The sequence below is a fragment of the Pteropus medius genome, unplaced genomic scaffold (assembly GCF_902729225.1).
Source record: "Pteropus medius unplaced genomic scaffold, Ma_sr-lr_union100, whole genome shotgun sequence".
Taxonomy (NCBI): Eukaryota; Metazoa; Chordata; class Mammalia; order Chiroptera; family Pteropodidae; genus Pteropus; species Pteropus medius.
The window spans coordinates 6,874,260-6,894,950 of record NW_024347790.1 but is presented as its reverse complement, the minus strand read 5'-3'; the positions used below and the strand labels follow the sequence as shown (position 1 = coordinate 6,894,950).

General features: G+C 33.9%; 1 protein-coding gene across 22 annotated transcripts in view; it reads right to left on the bottom strand.

Annotated features, from left to right (window-relative positions):
• The window catches only part of MLLT10 (MLLT10 histone lysine methyltransferase DOT1L cofactor), a 188,659-nt gene that overhangs the window by 104,460 nt on the left and 63,508 nt on the right, over positions 1-20,691 (bottom strand). For all 22 annotated transcript variants that reach the window (XR_005656040.1, XM_039877530.1, XM_039877528.1 and 19 more), the window contains one exon: positions 17,766-17,875. Coding sequence is in view for 21 of the 22 variants with exons in the window: in XM_039877530.1 (XP_039733464.1) it covers positions 17,766-17,875 (110 nt within the window). In the remaining variant the exon portion in view is untranslated. The remainder of the gene's footprint in view (positions 1-17,765; positions 17,876-20,691) is intronic.

The window sequence follows — 20,691 nt, the reverse complement described above, 5'->3', positions numbered from 1 at the left end:
TTTTTGACAATAATTTTTACAAAGAATACAAACATGAAAACATAAACGAGGACATATAATATAGACCTAGTAGGATTTCAGGAAGGCACTGTCTTCCTTAGACTCAAAAACCCTGTAAGGTAAAAAGAATCTCCACAGGCACTGAGGCTAGAAGCCAGGACATAACCTGCCACACCTTGGTCTTAAAACCTCCTCACCAATATTCAGCTGATGCCTGTAACAGGATGTTTATCTTTCTTTTGGAAGTGAGCATACCTAAAGGAGTTTGATATAGGGAGCTGAGAGCTAAGAGATGAAGGACAGTCCTATGTGAATGAGGAAGGTTTAGGCCATTCCAGCTGTCCACAAGAATCCCATATGGGGTTCATTGAGCCTTCCCGACTCGACATACTAGCCATGAGTGGAAGACACTTTAGATAAGGAAGAAGAGATACCCCTAAAAGGTATTAGCCAATGAACACTCCCAACAACTCTGACTAACATTTACCTTAGTCCTTTTCCTAGATGAAAACAGCTGATAGTACCATCTTTCACAAACAACTGAATAACAATCTATAAATGGCATTCTACGAGTATGTAATGAATAAAATTATCAGCTGACTAGAAGCTGAGTATACAAAATTTAATGTCTACATATAATCAGGTGATACACTTTTAAAAAGAAACAAATTTCTAAACAGTAGTAAGATATAACCTAGCCAACTTCAACAGGATCACATGAATTTTTAAACCCAGAGAGATTTCCTCCACTCTCACTGTGGTACCAAATAATACCATATAACGATATTTACCAAAAACACCTAAAACCTAGTCAGGTAAATGAATTTCAACTCCTTTGTTGACAAATAAGGCTTCAAACTGAAATGAATTACAAAAATTATTTTAGACCTACAAAAAGTGAAACCCCAAGTTACAACAAAACCAATCTCTCAACACTCTGAATAAGAGCATCTCTAATTGTTCAAATTACAGGAAAAAACAATTACGATAGAAGAATTTAACACACATTTTTTAGCCTACAAATGATCAAGAAATTAAAAAAAAAAAAGAAATGCTAACTGAAACAATAACATTTTATATTGTGAGGAAATATGCAAATAGGCTTCAAAGAATATATCGGTAACTTCCAAAAAGCTGACAGTGAAATGATATCATCATGTGACCATTCAATAACAACTAAAAATTACTAAAGCTATTTATTTTTTAAAAAAGAGAGAGGAGGTAGGACTTCCAGACTACTTTATGACAGGGTAAAGAGCTCCATGGTTCTTCTCCCCAGTCAATTAGCCACAGGTGAAAAACCATTTAAAGTCTAAAAATTGTCCTAATGACATGCAGCAAATAGAGAAAAATTTATTCAAGAAAATCTACTAAATCTCCATGGAATAATGAGTCTGTGACATCTGAGCTATGGTATGCTCCCAACACTCCCATCACCACACACAGTTTCCCTCTGGAAAACTTCATGGTCAAGAAAATGCAGGCTCCCTCTCCTGCCAGCTCCTAGTCTCAAGGCTACAGGGCCAGGTCTCTAGTAATTCTCATCCTACTCATACCTGGTAGCTCCTACTCACAGATTCCCACTCTAACAATAGGCCAAGAACCCTGGGGCCCTATCATCCCTTTCCAAGCCTGCTAGTAGAATGGAAGAAGTTCAGGCTAGGAAGGACAGATAGCTAGGAGCTACTATACCCATCCCTCCTCCTAGCACCCTGTCAGAGTATAGATGTCTCTTCTGGAGAAGCAGGATGCTGTCCCTATCCTCAGCTCCAAAGCAGTAGTAGCACAGAGGTAGGCCTTAAAAACTCAGCAGCTCTGCCTGATAAGACTGACCTGATTTGGAAGACGGCTTGGAAAAGTTCATGCCTAAGAGCACTGTCAAAAACACTTTGGTGGTGAGCATTTAAGACAGGGCTAGTAGTTACTAGTAGAAATAGGCGGAAGAGCAGGTCAGCCAGAAGACAGAAAGTAAGGGCCCTCACACTCCTCTTTGGGTGTCTAGAAGGCTATACACATGAACTAGGTTGCACCCATTCAAAAAAAGAGAGAAGTGGGATTTGGGGCAGACTTAAAAGCATTCCCCAAAGCTAAACACAAAGCCATCAACGAATAAGGCCCAAGATGCTTTAGTACAACCTATGATCAAAAACTGACTCAAAAATAAACTACTCTGACCCAGGGGCAACTCCTAAGAATCCAGATTTGAAAATAAAATCACACTTATTCTTAAGAGTCTGAAAGACTGTGTGCATGCTCAAGGCTGCATGCTCTCAGAAATGACTGGAGAGAGAATCACGGATTCCTGGAAAATAATCTGTAAGTCACACACACATCGAATGGCAAAAGATTAAAATCTAACTAGCTAAGGGGACTTAAGCACAATCTTTTGACTACTATGTGGCTTATGTCAACCCAAAGGCAACCTAAGAAGTAAGGCTTTAAAAAAAGGAAAAAGAAAAAAGGAAAGACATCTGAGCTAGGCCATCTCAGGTTATGTGGTACTGGGAAACAGATACCAGAGAATTAGTCTAGCCAAGTCATTCAACAAATAAGTGAGCAAACAAACGATAGAATCCACAAAGAGAAGAAAGAACCATTCTCCAGAGTGGCTATAATGTTATCTAAAATGTCCGGTTTTCAACAAATACAAGTTACGAGACATGCAAAGACACAGGAAAATGTGATCCATACACAAGAAAAAAAGTAGGCGTTCGAAACTGCCTTTGAGGGGGCCCAGATATTGGACTTAGATTTCAACCAAATGGAAATCAGGAGTTTAAAATTCACTAAAGGGGCACAGAAGATTTGAGTTGGCGATAGAAAAAAAAAATTTAACAAACTTAAAAATAGGATCTATAGATATTACACATTCTAAAGAAGACATTTTTTTATGTCTTCTCTACCTAAAGAACAGTTTCCGAGAAATGTGGGATACCATTAAGTGCACCAACATATGTATAATGAGAAAACCAGAATTGAAGGGAAGAGACAGAAACTGTCTCTGAGGAAATAATGGCTGAAAACTTTACAAACTGATAAAAAAAAAAAAAAAAACAATAATCCAAAAAGCTCAACAAACTCCAAACAGGATAAATACAAAGAGATCCATATTCCAAATGATAAAGGCTAAAACTAAGAAAATAACATGAGAAAAACGGCTCATCACATACCACAATAAAATTAACACCTGAAGTCTCATCGGAAACAATAGGGGACACAAGGCAGTAGAAAAACATATTCAAAATGCTGAAAGAACAAAACTATCAACCCAGAATTCTATATCCAGCAAAGATATAGTGCAAAACTAAGGTGAAATAAAAACGCTCTCAGACAAAACCTGAGATACTTTCTTGATCCAAATTCAACTAAGAAGAAATACTAAAGGAAATTCTTTACTCTAAAATCAAGTGATGCTAGACAGAGATTGCAATTCACACACTAAAAAAACCAGAGCTCCAGTCAATTATACCTCAATAAAGCTGAAATATAAATAAGTAAGTAAAATAGACCAATTAAAAAATGCAAAGAACTCTGACAAAGGTAATTATGTAGGAAATGATTTTTAAAAATATAATTAGATATTTCTTTTTCAATCTTCTCTTAATTTAAAAAGCAATTGCATAAAACGGTGTCCACAGGTTTTACTGTTGGGACTATCTATAACATATAGAAATGTGATATATCTGACAATGACAACACAATGAAAAAAGGTGCAAATAAAGCTACGCTGGAGTAAGGAAATAATAACATGTAACTTGAATTGACAGGAAGAAATGAAAAGAAACCAAAACAGTAAATAGGAACAAACATTTTCTCCCTTTTCTCTCTCTCTCCCCACCCCACCCCCATAAACAAATAAATCTTCTCTTAACTTTTTTAAAAGACATAAGAGTATATAAAGCAATAATTTTAACAATGTATTATTGGAGTATAGTATATATAGGCATAATATCCATAATAGCGACACCAAAAGGAGGAAAGGGGTTATATAGAAATGGATTTTCTACATCTTATTGAAGTAGATTCTGCTAAATTAAGATGAATATTGTCAGCTCCAGAGCAATCAATTATATAATCCAAGAAAATGTAATTTAAAAATCATGAAAGGAATGAAAATGGTACACTAGACATATAAAAAGTACTTAAGAGAAAAAGTACGATAAAAGAAAAAGAGGAATAAAGTAGTCGCAAGACAAAGAATCCAAAAAAAATGACAACATAAATCCAAAAATATTAATAACATCAATGAATATGAAAGTACGCCAATCAAAAGGGAGACTGATAAACTGGATTAAAAAAACAAGTTCCATATGCTGTCTACAAGCGGCATACTTTAAATTTAAAGGTACAAATAAGTTAAAAGTAAAAGGATGAAAACTTTTACCCTGCAAAAGGCAAGCACGAGGCAGCTAAAATGACTATCTTTATATCAGAACCCTGCCCCCCCAAAAAACTTTGAAACAAAAAGATAAAAAGGAATAGTTTTTAATAATAAAAAGGTCAATTCATCAAGAAGATATAACAATCATAAGCATAAATATGTATGCATCTAACAACAGAGCCCTAAGACACACAAATCAAGGCAGAAAAAAAGTAATTTGATAATTTTAAAGTTCTTATTAAATAGTTACTGGGTCAAGAAGAAAAACTGTACAGTAACCGAGGTTTATTGAGAAAATGCTACCAAACAACAAAATCATACCAAATAAAATGTGAAGAGTATATGAATAAAGCTATACAGCCAAATTCATAGCCTAAAATTTTTCACTTTTTAAGAAAAGAGAGAGTCAACCTTTACCAAGTATTGAGGGGCCAAATTCCAACCCTATCTAAGATGTAGAAAGCTTATGGACCATCATGCCAAACCTAACAAGAAAAAGCCATTTAAACTACACAATCACAACTCTAAAAGATTTCTGCAGATGCAAGGGAACCAAGTAGCCTAAACTCAAAGGAGAGATGCACTCTCCCCCACAAACCCCTACAAACCACAAGATGCTCAGACTTTCTACCAATGCGAAAGCAAGGGAAGAAGACATGGAAGAAGACATGCAAATAAGAAGAAATTAGCTAAAATTTTAACAATTTGCGAAAGGCTGATTGTGGGCTAGTATGATAGTAGAACCACAGAGAGAAGAAAAGTTCACACCTACTCACAGACTCTATCCTATGAACTTTTACAAGGAGCTCATGGGGAAGACTGGAAGCAAAAAGGCAACACAACCAGAAAGAATTTTCTTTGATGGTGCAGGAATGGAGGAAGGAATCGGGCACCACTGCAGGAAAGATATAAAATCTCACCTTGCCCAGACATGCCTTTCAAATGCTTTAAACATCTGGAGGATTGGCAGCAAACCCTTCCACACCCAGGACATGGATAAAGACCCTCCATGGTGAAGAGGACAAAGAAAAAATATCTTTTAACCTGAGGTACAAGATGGGAACAACACTATGGAGGGGTCTTCTAGGATGGAGAAGAGGCAGGAAGCTCTCCCCCTCACAAGTCCTTCCAATGACACAAACCAAAATATGCCATAAGAAGAAAAGGAAGGAGCAGTAAAACCCTTAAGGCCCAAACACACAGAGTCTACCAAAGACTGAAGCTGGACCAAAATGACAGAGAAACCCTAAACCCAAAGCGTCAAATAACACACAATAGCAATCTAACACCAAGGGAGGGGTGAAAGTGTGGTAGAGAGAAGAACATAGAGAGAAACTACCTTCTGTGGCACAATGAACAGATATAATTGAAGCCTGAGGATGGAACACAAACACTGTGGAACTAAAAACCCAATATTCCAGCTCTTAACTTATACATAAGGTATCAATAGAGAAGGACTAAGGAGCAGGGCCTTCCCCGGTGATTCAGAAGACAGATCATCAAGCCACACAAGAAATATTCTCAGAATCTAATGAAATTCGTACTGCTCAGTTACAAATCTGCTTCAGACCTGTAACCCCTTTTCTCCTTCTAACTTCTCCCTTTTCGAATAGTAATGTCTACACTATACCTGTCCCACCATTGTATCTTGCAAAGATAACTTTTCTGTATTTCACAGGTTCACAGATAGAAAAAAAACTTTGTCTCAGGATGGACCATACCCAGAGTTTCACCCATGCTTGATTTTAGATGATTCAGAAGATGAGATTTGGAACATTTGAGTTTATTCTATTTAGATAAAATTTTGACCTTAAGAGTTGATGCTGGAAGGGATTAAGACTTTGAGAGATGTTGACAGAGAATAAAAGTATTTTGCATTTTGTAAAAACACAAATGAAAGAAGAGGGCAGATTACTGTGGGTTGGACTGCATTGCCCTCAAAAAGTTATGTGAAGTCCTAATAATGCCCCAGTACCTCAGAACGTGACCTATTTGGAAATAGGGTCATTGCAGGTGTAATTACTAATCGAACATGAATAGCATCCTTATAAAATGGCCACATGAGAACACAGAGACAAAAGAACACCATGTGCATGAAGGCAGAGATTGGGGTGATAAATCTACAAGCCAAGGAATGCCTAGGAAAGCGAGCCATCACCAGAAGCTAGGAGAGAGGCATGGAACAGATTCTCCTTCAGAATTCTCAGAAGGAACCAACCCTGTCAATACCTTGATTTCAGACTTCTAGCTTCCATAACTTTCAGAGAATAAATTTGTTGTTTTAAGCCACCCAGTTTATGGTACTTTATTACAGCAGCCCCAAAAAACTTATACAGAGACTGCGTAAAAAACTGGCTATGAGTCAGTAATGTTTTGGAGTTGGGTGATCAACAGGGATGAGGGTCATATTATTTTGTACACATGTCAATTAAAAAAGATTTTTTAACAAAAGAAATGATGTTATATAAAGATAAAAACTAAACCTTTATAAAAGCAGAAGTAAACAAATTAGAAAACATTTGAACAATAAAATTAGAAATAAAATCCAAAAATGTTCTTCATCTTAGGCACAAAAGAAATCAGGAGTTTAGATAAAGGTAAAAACCCCAATCATATTTATGTGAAGTTTATGTAAAGAAAACCCAATGGACATGAGGTATTGGCAGGGTTGTTTCCTTCTGAAAACTCTGAAGGAGAATCTGTTCCATGCATTCAGCACTTTCGAAAAACAACCAATTTGTAAAAAAAAAAAAAAAATCGAAGTTATTTTTATATTCTTATAAAGAATATAATATATGCCCCTAGCGTCACACAGCACATGAATCTAGTAGCCTACACTTCAACCAGACATTTTTTGCAGGTAAGATGCATTCTTTTGTTTCCTCATTCCTGTGGGGAAGAGGTGGCAGACACTTGACTTATCCCCTCAAAAAGGGATAACATGGTGTATTTTCTGGGAATTTGGTGGTTATGATTTCAGAGCAGGTCAATGCTTTGAACTTTCAAAGGAAAAAAAATAGACCTATAATGGAGGAGAAAAAAAAAAAGCAAACTGTATATTCTACAATTTGAGGAAAATCCTTACCAGCAATAGTACCTAACCAATATTATAAGCTGTTCTTAGTTGTTCTGCTTCTATTTGGCACTATTTCATGTTTTTCTACTACCTAGCACTGCTGAACATTACTATTGGGGGATGAAACCTCATTATTCTAATTTCAGACCCAAAATGTATCCTTGTCATTTTCTTCTTAGATGTCTTGTTTTGTCTTCTGTCTGGCACCTCTGATCATCCTATTATTACTCTTTGTAATTACAAATTTGGACATGATATTATATGGCCCTGTAAAATAAAACTTCATATCTTCTTCCTTTTAAAACACTAATGTAAGTTGTCCCCCAGCCTACTTAACCCCTCCATTTCCATCTCCTCTCTGAATCTGCACGTTCTAGATTCACCTTACCATTTCCCTTTCTAACAAGTTAATCGATTTTGACTTGAATTCAATATAAATTTATCTAAGAAAAAAACGTGACAGAACAGAATGCCTAAATCAGCAGCATGGGAGATGACCGTGAACCTCCATGCTGCAGGAAAGATGACAGCAGAGCCCTACCCTGCTGTAATATGTCGTCAGCGTCTTCCCTCAGTTGTGAGAAAAACCACTCTGTCAACATATCCGGATATGTGATTCAACCTCTATTTTTTTCATCAAAATAGGGGTTGAATCACATATCCGGATATGTAGTACAAAAGACACCGTGTGGCAATCCTCACGTTTAATTTCAGCATTCTGGGTTTTAGTGCTACAGATGTAACCATTATGGCAACTGGACTTTCCTCCTTACAAGATAACCTTTGACAATGAACAGAGTCATTTTCACCTTCCATGTGACTTTGATAACTACAGAAGTCATACCATTTTGCCTTATATACGTCACTTACAGCAGAAAATATCGGATTTTAGCCACCTGTGGAGAATGAACCAGAGTAAGGGTTCCCTGTCCATTTCCTAAGACTTTGCTGAATGGTAATGCAAATGTGATATATAATTCAATGAGTACTACAACGCTGTTCTGTGCTTAAGTGTAGAGATCTGTTCACACAAAGAATGATCTCAGCATTAATGTGCAGAAAAATAAGGACAGCACAATCCAATTTGGTACATACTGTATAATCATATATAACCTAATTACTTTCAAAATATTTAAGTTTCTAAGCACTCTGTATATCTGACCCCCTCCAAAAAAAAAACTATAAAGCATAATTGTGTGTATGAGTATTTTCCTTAAGTAACCAAAACTAAAAGGCAAAGTGAAAAAGTACCCGTATATATATATATAAAGACACAAATTTAATATCATTATTTAAAGAGCTCATACCTTCAGAAAACCTAACAGTTCAAGAGAGAGATGGGCAAAAAACATAGACAATTCATAAGAAGAAATACCACTGACAGCCTGACAAGTAATCAAATGAAAAAGTAATTGGATAGTATTTTCAATTATCAAATTAACAAATATTAAAAATGATTTTTAAAAACAGCATAGGCAATGGTGTGATAAATATGGCATTTTCATAAATTATTAACTATAAAAGTTTTAAAAACAATGAGGTAACATTATAAGATATAATCTACAATAATTCTAATTCTAGATTTCTAGCCAAAGGGAATAATCCAAAATACAGGAAAAAAGGCTTGGTGAAGCAAGATTTTTGTCATGCTTTTATTTATAACAGAAAAATAGCTCAACAAAACCTCAGTGTTTAGTAATATAGGTATGCTTTACAAATTATAGCACGAACATTACAGTTAGAGTCATTCAACCTTAAGTATAGAACCAAGAATAAAATCTGTATATTTGGCATAATTATAACTCTTTTCTCATTTACAGATCAAAAACAATTAGAAAAATTCCAAAATAGTAAAAATGTTTATATATCTAATTTAAAATGTATTATTTTTAAATACATAAACTATTAAATTATTTAAGTATCATTTGATGCAATCTAAATCTGGTAATCCTCAACATGACAGGAAGCACAGAGTTTGAGGACCCGCCAAGGGGTATTCCTATAATCCTCAAGAAAGCATATATAAAATATTTTATGTTATATCATATTTGGGGTATCCATTATTCTGAGGAAAGATTCCTTATGTTTTATCAGAATCTTGAAAACCCCGAAATGGTAAAGAACCACTAGTTTAGAAAAATCTGACATGTCAGAGTCCATCTCTCCAATAAACTGACACACCTGAGACTTAATCCTTTAAAACAAACAACTCGCACAGATCCGTTTACTTGATTTTACCCAGATTGATTCCAATCTTAGAGAAGATGAAATAAAAATGTATGCTGAATATGCTGGTGTTATATGGTGAGAAAAATAGAAGTCCCAATTCATAATTATTCTTGGATCCGTTTCTTATGAAGTCATCAAGTAACCTAAATAACCTTTTTTAAAAGTGCCCCAAAACTCTTTTGTAAATTATTAAATACTTTAAAGTTATTAAGAAAAAAAAGAAGAAATTCAAGAAGTTTGTACAGAACGCTAAACTATTTTATTAAAATTAAAGAATCAGCATATGTGATTTGACATATGTACATTAGGAACAGTTTACAGGCTCTTTTAGTTGTTTTAAATAGAACTTTTATGGGACAGGAAGGTAAAGAATACCTAGAGAACTCACACCTCTTTTGTAGAAATTGTCCTCTATGTTCACCCAATTTCTAATGCTGGAGTGGTATCTAAGTACCCATGTTTTTTCTAGGTGAAAATGCCTTAGTCCAAGCCCAAGTGCCTAGACCAGAGTTGCTTCATTAAAAATTTAGAAATAGGACACTAAGTCAATTACCTATAGCCAACGCAGATAAAATGGAAAGCAGAATTAGAGATTACTATGTGAAAACAGAAACAGACTACAGACATAAGAGAAGAGACTGTAGGTCCTTCACCAAAGATGGAATGGACAGTACTGTCTCTGACTTTCTAGTTCCAAATGCAACTTTCCACACATATTGTGAGATGACCAATCGTAGTCATCTATACTTTAGCTAGTTTTAGTAATTTAATTTCTGACAAGAATAAAGTCTTTAGTGTTAAATCTAACCCAGTTTTAATATTGTTTCTGTAGAAAAATTTGTCAAATTTGACTTGCCTCGTTTTAATGTTTTTCTAAACTCTTATCTCGCAATCAATTATACTTAGAAGATCATATTATATGAACATCAATCTTCCATGGGTACCCAAGACACCAAATGAACATGAAAAAACTGATACAGGCAATTTGTATGTTGGTAAGATTTTAATCCCATGAAATATTTTCAGTTAACCACTGTGTACTGCTGTTTCCAGAAGTTTAGACTGGAATGCTGCCTTTGGCAGTAAGGGAAGAAATAACAGAGAAGGAAATTATAGTGCCATTCTTCCACAGTCCTTAGTAAACTCTATTTAATAAAATAATCTCTGAGCCCTGGAATTGAGAAAAAGAAGGCAATTAGAAGTGAAGTTGAACAGAGAAGCACAAAACACACAAAGAACAATTTAATAAAAAATAATTTACTATTCCCTGAGGAAGAAAAAACAATAGCAAATACAACAGAATGGGTACATGTATGAATTAGGGGGAGGGAGACAAAGACAACAGGGAGAAGTCAAATAGAAAAATTCAAATTGAGAATGAGCTGAGATACCAAAAAGGGTAAAAGGGATTTTTTACAGATACAGTTGCAAAGATTGTTTTGCTTTTCCAAATGATTGAACTGTCTAGAAAAGAAAAACTTAAGTGTTCATTTGAGTAACTAGGATTAAGTGCCGGGCAAAACAAGCATATATTAGATACATACAAAGACAAATGTCTGATATTTTGGCAGAAATGTGAATTATATCTTGGGACCTTATTATCTTGTTATTATATGCACAACTTGTAGACACAAGGCTTGTTTTACAAACAAGGTAATAAAACCCACCAATATACACCAAGAATTTTAAACTTAGTGTCTATTCTAAAGAATGGGTCAGTTAGCTTGACTCATATATATACTCTATCTCAGGTGGTGGTGATGGGCCTAGTACAACTCATCTTTTTGAAACTGGAAATCCATTCTGATTTTGATTCCTCCCTTACGTTCTGTCACATTAAACTGATCATCAAGCTTGGTCAATCAAACATCTTACACATTATCTAAATGTCTCTGTCCCTTCTTCACTCCTACCACTCTCCTACTTCACACCTTCATTATTATGTCTCTGGAACACTGTGAATGTCTTATGAGTTTCTATGTAACTACTCTTTGTCTCTTTCTTGCCAACCCCACCCCCGCCGCAATCTTCCTTTCACTATCCATTAGAATAGTAAACAGACCTAGGCATAGTCCTCCCAATTATAAAAACCCTTCAATAGAGACAAAGTTCAAGCTCCTTAACATGATATGTGAGGCCCTCGAAACTCTGGTCCTGACAACCTCTCTCAGCATTCCACATATTGCATTCAAAGTCTTAACTATACTGCCCTTCTCCCTTACTATTATCCCTTCTTCCCTCCTCCCCCACCGCCCTCCCTGCTATTTCTCACTTCAAAGCTTTTGCTTCTTCAGTTTGTAAAATTAATGGCCACTCATGTGCTCCCTCCCGTCTCTGCCCCTCACAGCCAGCACCTAGAGGCCTCTTTAAAATTCAGAGAAGCTGCAACCTTTTCTAAGACACCTCCCCTCTCTTTCTTCATCCCTGTTAGACTACGTTAAATGAACAGTCTCTATTCTAGAATCCTTGCACATACCACACTGTTTCACGACCACTGATTTGTGCATGTCTATCCTATCATATTGGGCTATATATTTCTCACTCTTCCAGCAGTGCCTGGTACATATAATAGGACATGGCATAAATGCTGGCTAGATGGATGGATGGGTGAAATGTTTAGCTCCACAATCTTAAACCTAGTTTTTTAAATGGCACTAACAGGAGTCATAAAAATAGGAGAGAATATTTAGTACTTTCAAAATTATTCGCCCAAATGCTAAATATATTGATAAAAACTTCTCTTAATAAGTATCCACTGTTCCTTCTGAATAAAAAAAGTGAAAGGAAGCTGGACTAGCAATTTCTAAGTTGTCCTCTATGTTTAAGCTTTTACAATTTAATGACACCATGTTTTATGGTATTTTTGATTTGCTTCTTTATTTGGTCTATTATGATCCTTCCTATACTTATAAACGTTCATTCCCTCGTGGCCATTCAATAAATAAAGATTACTCAAAAGGATACAGATTAGACATATATATCTACCAACTATTCTCTATGGAAATTGTAGCTTTCTAAAATAAACGCTTCCTTGACTTTGAAGAATACAAGCCTCCACCTTAAAAAAGTTCATGAATCTCTATGTTGCCTCAATCTTCCACATTTCTTAAAAATTATTAAAAGGTTACTTAAAGGTAATATATGCCACTCATTATGTTTACTAACAAAATGTATATGTCAGTGAAATGAGGAACTGATACAAGAAAATATGAGGTCAAAAAATTAACACAAATCTGATGACAAATGGTACAAAACCTGTAGGAAATTTAACATAACAGTTCAACACAGTGAATTCTCTACAGTTTAGATATGTTATACAGATAGTCTAGAAATTTTCCTTTCTTATTTATCAGAAAATTTCCGAAATCCCAGAATGTTCCAGCTACAAAAAAATTATTTATTATTCTCTGAACTGCCTGCCATTTGCTCTTTGTACCTACTAACCTTTTATTTTACTTTATCTGTCTGGAATTGTTATTTGATCCTTTTTTCCACAGGTCAAATTCCTAGCTGTCCTACAAAGCCTTTATAATCTCTTTGTATGCCTTATTCAATTTCTTAGGCAAAAATAATCCCTCCTTTCATTATGTTCCATAACATTTCATTCAGACTTTTAATTATTCATAATATAGGTTATGATTCAGTTCACACATTGTAATTATATATTTACTTGACTGTCTTTCTAATTGAGTGTCATAGTGAGAAAAACTCTGTATTTTATGTATCTTGAATTTCTAGTGTCCAGCACAATGCTTGATACAAAGCAAGTCCATAGTAAATGCCCAATATCTTAATAAATGCTCTCCAAATTATTCTTTACTACCACCCATTAAGGACTGATATCTTTCAAAGCTCAATAATCCGTTTTCCAATTGTTCCTATCAATTAGGAATTTACATGCCCCCTTATTTAACCATATCAAATATTCCTAAACAGAAGTTTTTAATGTTAACTATACAAAATAAATCAACAACTATAAGAATACGAGAACCACAAAAAAATAGCAACCACATATAAGAAAAACTACAAGAAAAAAAAGAAAAACTTGATGAATGGAGAGATACACCATGTTTCTGGAAAAGAGGATTCAATACTGTAAAAAGATAAATTATTCCCCCAAATAATATACTGCTGTAATGCCAGTATAATCAAAATTGTATTTTGTTAGTACTAATGTTCATCTGGAGAAATACATGACAATTTTTGTTCTGTCATGTACTAAGATGTATATAAAGCCATAATAATTTAAAATAGTGCAATACTAGGATAAGAATACACAGATGCATCAATGGAACAGAAAAAAAATGTCAATAATACTCAAGAATGTAATAATTATTCGAACAGTATTTCAAGTCACTGTGAAAAACACAGACTATTGAATAATAATATTCAAAAAGTTGTCTAACCATGTAGGAAGGGAAAAGTTAGACATGTATTTCATTATATTCTAAAATTAACTCTAAATATATAAAAGATTTAAATCTAAATAATTCATTCTTCCTTCTACTCTCCACCTCCCTTATGCCTTGAATTCTTTAGTCTTAAAGCCATGAAGTGGGGCCAAGTATGGCAGCATCCATTCTGGGAGGAGGCGGTGTCAGAGTGAGGTGTCAGAACATGAACAAGGTAAGACCAACCATGGAAGGGGACAGAGGGTGGGGTGGGGAAGCAGTGGTGAAAAAGGCGGCTGTACAGGGAAGCAGCAGCAACCCGGAGTGAGGTGTGGAGCCTGAATGACGTTACAATGGGCTCTGCATTAAGGGATGTCAGTAACAGAAGATTTGTTAATATAATAAAAATTGATCAAATAAGTAAATATATTGAGGATAATAGGAATCTGGTTTTTCACTGTCTGGCATGACAGTCATAAAAATGGAAAAAAAAAAAAATGAATGAATCCAGTGCAGATTTGGAGAAGTTAGTAAAAGTTTATGGTTCTCTATATACAGATCAATAGACATAGAAATACATATAGATATGTACAGATCAATAGACATAGAAATACATATAGATATGTGTGCATGCATATATATATCCACATACTGAATCAGAAGAATTATTATAACTGCACTGTCTTCAACATATAAAGATAAGTATAAAAAATATAGACGTGAATGTGTCTCTATCTCTGTATCAATATACAAACATCTATTTCCTAGCTATCCTAACTAAGAAGGCCTAGGGGTAGCAATATCCCAGTGACATTAAGTGGACACTTAATGTCCACTTTGGTTTCTAAATACCATTCTCACCTAAAAGGAATCAAGGCTTCTTGAAGAAATGGTGAGTTCAGGGCTACAGCAGGAATGATAGATACAAGGTGAGCCCAGAATACACAGCTGTGTGAGAAGTAAAGAAGTGCTCACAGAATGGTAGAAACATGTTTAAAGATACAGAAGCCAGCCTGAAGGGGTCCCAGCAGCCAAACCTGAGATAATATGAGCATCAAAATAAATGAGAGTACTGAGGAATGACCCCTTAAAATAAAATAGTAACACAGTCCATATTACTCCATACTAATAAAAAGAATTTAGGAGTGTAGAAAGCTTTTTCTTAAAGTGTAATACCAACTGATGAATGTAAAAGATTTGATGGAATTAGAAAAGCACCATTTGTCATCAATCATAGTAACTAATTAAGTCAAGAAATAACAATGGATGCAAAAATTAGTGGGTAAAAGGCACAAGGAACAAGATATTTACATACGAAGTACCTCCCCAACAAAATATTTATTAATCATAAAGGGGAAAAGGATTAACCTCCCAGTGGAGAAACTCTGCAGGCAGCACCTTAACCAAGTGATCAAGGTAACATCACCAGTAATGGGAAAAACCGAAATCATGTACCACCTGATAAGATGCAATGAGACGAACTCAGCATCACTTCTGTGATATTCCAGCCAAAACACATAATCTGAATTTAATCATGAGGAAACATTAGAAAAATCCAAACAGGGGACACTACAAAATACGGGGCCTGTAATCTGCAGAAGTATCAAAATTATAAAAGCCAAGGGAAAATTGAGTTACTATTTCAGATTAAAGAAAACTTAAGAGACAAAATATATTCTGTGATCTTTTGGCTATGAAAGACATTACTGAAAAAAAATGCAGAAATTAGAGAAATAATGATGAGGTCTGTGGAGTAGATAGTAATAATGCATAAATGTTAATTACCTTGATTTTAATGGCTGTATTCTAGTCATGTAGGAGAAAGTCCTTCTTTATGGGAAATTCACAGGAGTGGTCAGTATTATATTGATAAATTACTCTCAATTGGTTTAGGGAAGGCAGAGCTCTTTGTACTATTAATGCAACCTTTTTGTAAGTTTGAAATTATTTCAAAATTAAAAGGAAAAACAAGTATTTTAAAAATGAACTTTGAAAGTACTAAAAATATACATTAATGATTTTCTTTGCATGGAATCAAAAGCAGAAACAATAGAATATTTTGTAAATTATATAAAAAATTTAAACTTCTGAACTAGAAAAAACTGACCTGCTAGAATAACCACAAAACCATGAAGACATAATGAAAGTTAAAAAGCAAATGTTACATTATAATCAAAAGCATACACAGCAAGAAGAAACTAGTATTTCTAATATAAAAAATGCTTTGTAATAAAAAAATCAAAACATTGCAATATTAAAGTGAACAAAGAGCTAGTCAAGGTCAATTACAAGCATGAATAACCTTAAATTTTTTTTAAATATTTAACCTTATCGATACTCATTCACTAAAAAGAACAGCAAAGATTGTTTTAATGGTAATACAGTGATAACAATGTATAAAGAGATATAAGAGTATATAACAAGAGACATGATTATGAGCAATCTCACATATCACTAATGTAGTATAAATTAGAAACTACATTCTAGAAGACAATTTCATACAATATACTTACGGAAGCTTCCAAAGTGTTCATAACCTTTTACATAGAGATTCTGTTGGTATATACATGTCAAATATCAAATGAGGCACTTCAACAATAAGGGGTTCCTTAATTAAATTCCAGTATATCAGAACTAACAAATTCTGTATTATATGCTAGGTAGCCCTAATAATAATGGCAAAAATATAATTTATTGACACAAAAAGATGTTCAGATTAATTAATTTTCAAACACAGACAAAGCAATATAAGCAATATTATCCAAATCTTTTACAAGTATAGAATATATGTAAAAATGCACACAAAATCTAGAATAAAATGCATGAGAAGATTTAGGATGATTTCTGTCGTGCATTTTTCTATTTATTTTTCTGTGTTTTCAAACTTAAAAATATTAATAATCTGCATTACAAATATGAAAACATTTTAATACAAAACATTCGTTTAATACTAATATTTATTTAAAATATTTAATACAAAAATATTGAAACTTAGAATTGCTGCAGTGTCACTTTCTCCCACAGATGGAATAAATCAACAGGTGCCACAAATAAATGGTAACACTATATTGAAAGGCACAATGGACAAGAGAAAAGTAACATGCAAAAAAGAATGAAACAACAATATACATGTACAAAATCAAGAAAAAAATATAGGAAAAAAATCAAACATTAAGGTTTTTTAAAAGCTAACAATAAAAATCCTATCTTGGGGACAGAAAATAGTTTGAGGGAGGGAAAGGAGCAAATGATATTCTATAACAGAATTGTCTCTTAAGAAAGAATATGTAATGCCATAATGACTATTATATCAAATAATGATTAATTCAGATTTAACAGAACTTTGATGTCTGAAAGAGCATAAAAGGTCAGTAATTCTTAGAGGACAAATCTATAAGAATTAAAATGTTATGTAAATGTTAGAATACTAAATACCTACATGAGTTAAAATGGTAATACATTTTTGTTTATTTGTCTTGTATTCCTGTGATCTTAGTAACATTTTAATAATTGTAGTTTACCATAGTAATTACACTTTTTCTAAATCTCTGGAACTTGATGGAGGCCTGTAATTTAAAATTTGTAATGTAGACTTATAATAAAACAAGTACAAAAAATTCATTTGTACTTCCGAGTTTTAAAACAAAAGAATTATATTCAAACATCAATAAAATAATATCGACTGTACCTTATTATAACGATCATGTGGAACAGACTGTAAAACGATTGGTTCCATTGTGGAAACATTGGCAAACTGTACCTCTGGAATATACAGGGCACAAACAACATGAGCCCAACCTAAAAACAAATAAATAAAAATAATGTCATTTTCCAGTTTTCAATAAAGCTTTTTCAAAGATAAATAAAATCATTAACTTTCTAAAGAGATCCCTTAAATTCCTACTTAAGCAAATACATGATAAAAACATAACAAATTCTCATTATTGACTGAATAGTCAAACCACTACTAATAAAGCACTCTTAAGCATTTCTCTAGTTATTATGCACAGAAATACAAAAAAAAGGGAAACATCTTAAAATTCAGATTCTGACAATGACTGACACTTCTTATAAACAATTCAAACCAACACTGAGAATCACTGTAAAAATAAATAATACTAAATCTTAAATGTCAATATTAAATGTTTTTACTTTTACATTAATGTCAATTTTTAAATTGATATGTTTACTAATACTAATATTCGTTTTAATATTTCACTTAAAATACTTTAATAATTGATATTGAATGTTAATGTTTCTTTTAATTTTCAAGAGCTGAAATGACAGTGAGGAATTACTGATCCAAAACTGAAAAAGGATGAAAGTCCAGGGTGGTGAGTACAGCTTTTGGCCACTTTTGCCACCCAGGGGATATTTATTTGCCTATTTCAGAGAAAGCAGCTGAGAGGGTGAAAGATGCTTTTGACAAACAAAGAAGGCTGGAAGTACACGGATGTATGTCCACAGATAACCAAGGGAGAAGGGGAACTAGTAAACCCCTCACTCTCTTTCAGCTACAAGACTGAAAGGCTGCAAGCCAGGAGTAACAATAAACTAAAAATACACCCGCAAAAAGACTGCAGCTGGTCTTTGATCATCTCAAACTCTGAAATCTGATTCATGTAATCCTAAATTACAAGAGCCCCCAGGCACCAGACAGAAGTAAATATACATCCTCTCTGGAGGAAAACAATGTCATCTTGACTACAAATAATGTCTACTATTAGTTCATTAGCATTTTCAGCACAATAAAAAGTACCAAACACACAGAAGTCAGAACTGCATGAATGAAAACCCACAGAAACAAGAAAATAAAAATGGATCTGTTTTTTTGGAATTTTAGACATAAGCATTAAAATAACTATGCTTATTAAGTTCAAATAAATACAACACAAAATTGAAAATTTATTCGAAAAATGGAAAACTATAGTAATAAACCAAATAAAAATTTCATAAGTAAAAAAAATTTTTTTTTAGATCAGTGGGTAGTATTAACAATGGTTTAGACATAGAAGAAAACAGAATTAGAGGGCAACAAGAAAACAGCTCAGAAAAAAATATCCGGAATGTTAGCACAAAACACAAAAGAATGAAAAATACAAAAAGACAGAAGACATGAACAGTATTAACAAGCCTCACACATAAGTCACAGAGAAATATAAGAGAAAATGACACAAAAGCAACATCTGAAATGGTAATACCTAAAAACTTTCCAAACAGAAGAAAGATGGCAGGTCATGAACTGAAGAACCATAACAAATTCCAAAGCAAATAAAAATAAATCTATACCCAGGCACATAGGTAAAACTATAGGAACCCAAAAGAAAAAGATAAAAATCTTAAACCACCACAAGGCAAGTTATCATCAAAAGAACAACTGGATAAATAAAGCCCCAAAACATCTTTAAACAAATTTCCATTGAATGGAGCACCGAACGATTTTCCTCAGGCAACAACAACAAAATAAGCCAAGAAGGAGGCTCCAAGATGAAGAAAAAAATAAAGCATGATAAACATGTAGATACTTTCAATGGATACTGACTGGATAAAACAATAATACCTTCTTTCACTTAAAATACATATGACTGCTTTACATCAAAAATTGAATGCTGTTGGGTAAAGTTTTCAATGTATATAAGTTTAATACATACTAAAATTATTAGGAAGACTGGGGAAAGAGCAGTTAAAAGACATCTATATGGTTTCAAGGTTTCTACATTTTGTACAAAGTGCTACACACGGTACACTGAATTTACTGGTATAAAAATAATTATTCCCAAATCACTACATACATATTAATATTTGTATATATGTAAAGAGATATAGCCAAAAAAGATTATTTAAGTAATTAATGTCATTAATTAAATTTAACGTCATTAAATTTAATTGCAATACTAATTGACTGCATTATTAAACTTATTAAAATCAATGCTAAAAATGTTCGTATAATCACAAATAAGAAAAAAAAAGAAGAAAAAGAGGAACAATAAGAAAAATGATCAAGGTTAAGAAGGAACTGTAGAAGTCTTCTATTTCTAGTTCAGATAGAATAACAGGGACCAAATTTAGCCTCCAGCATGAAACAGTGCATACCTCCACTCCAAAAAAATGGACAAAATAACTGAAGCAATGGTTTTCAAGACAGTGGAAATCAGGTCAGGAAGGAAAGCAATCCCAGAGAGACAAGAAACAAATAGGTGAGCCCTTGGTTCCCCCAGTTTAATGTCTTGAGAGTTCTTCCAGGCCAAGACACACAGAGAGAAACTGAGGCCAAGACCAGGCCACTCCCCGAAGTTTAGGAGATCTGGTGAGACCAAAGCAGCTAAATTTAACAGAACAAAATACAAGAAATGAAAACTGTTCACAAAAAGGACACTCACAGAGAGACACACACAGAGAGTACCACTCGAGTATTGAACAGAGAACATGTGAATGAATAAATTGCATGAAGCTGGAAAAAGAACCATCCAAAACGTTAATGGGAACAGTATCCAGCAAGCACAAAGGGCTAAGATCAGTGATGGTTTCTCCTAGCCAGACTGGAAAAACTCATGTCACAGGGCATCGGGTAGAATACTCAGAAAGATCAAACTGTTTCCAAGGAACATAACTAT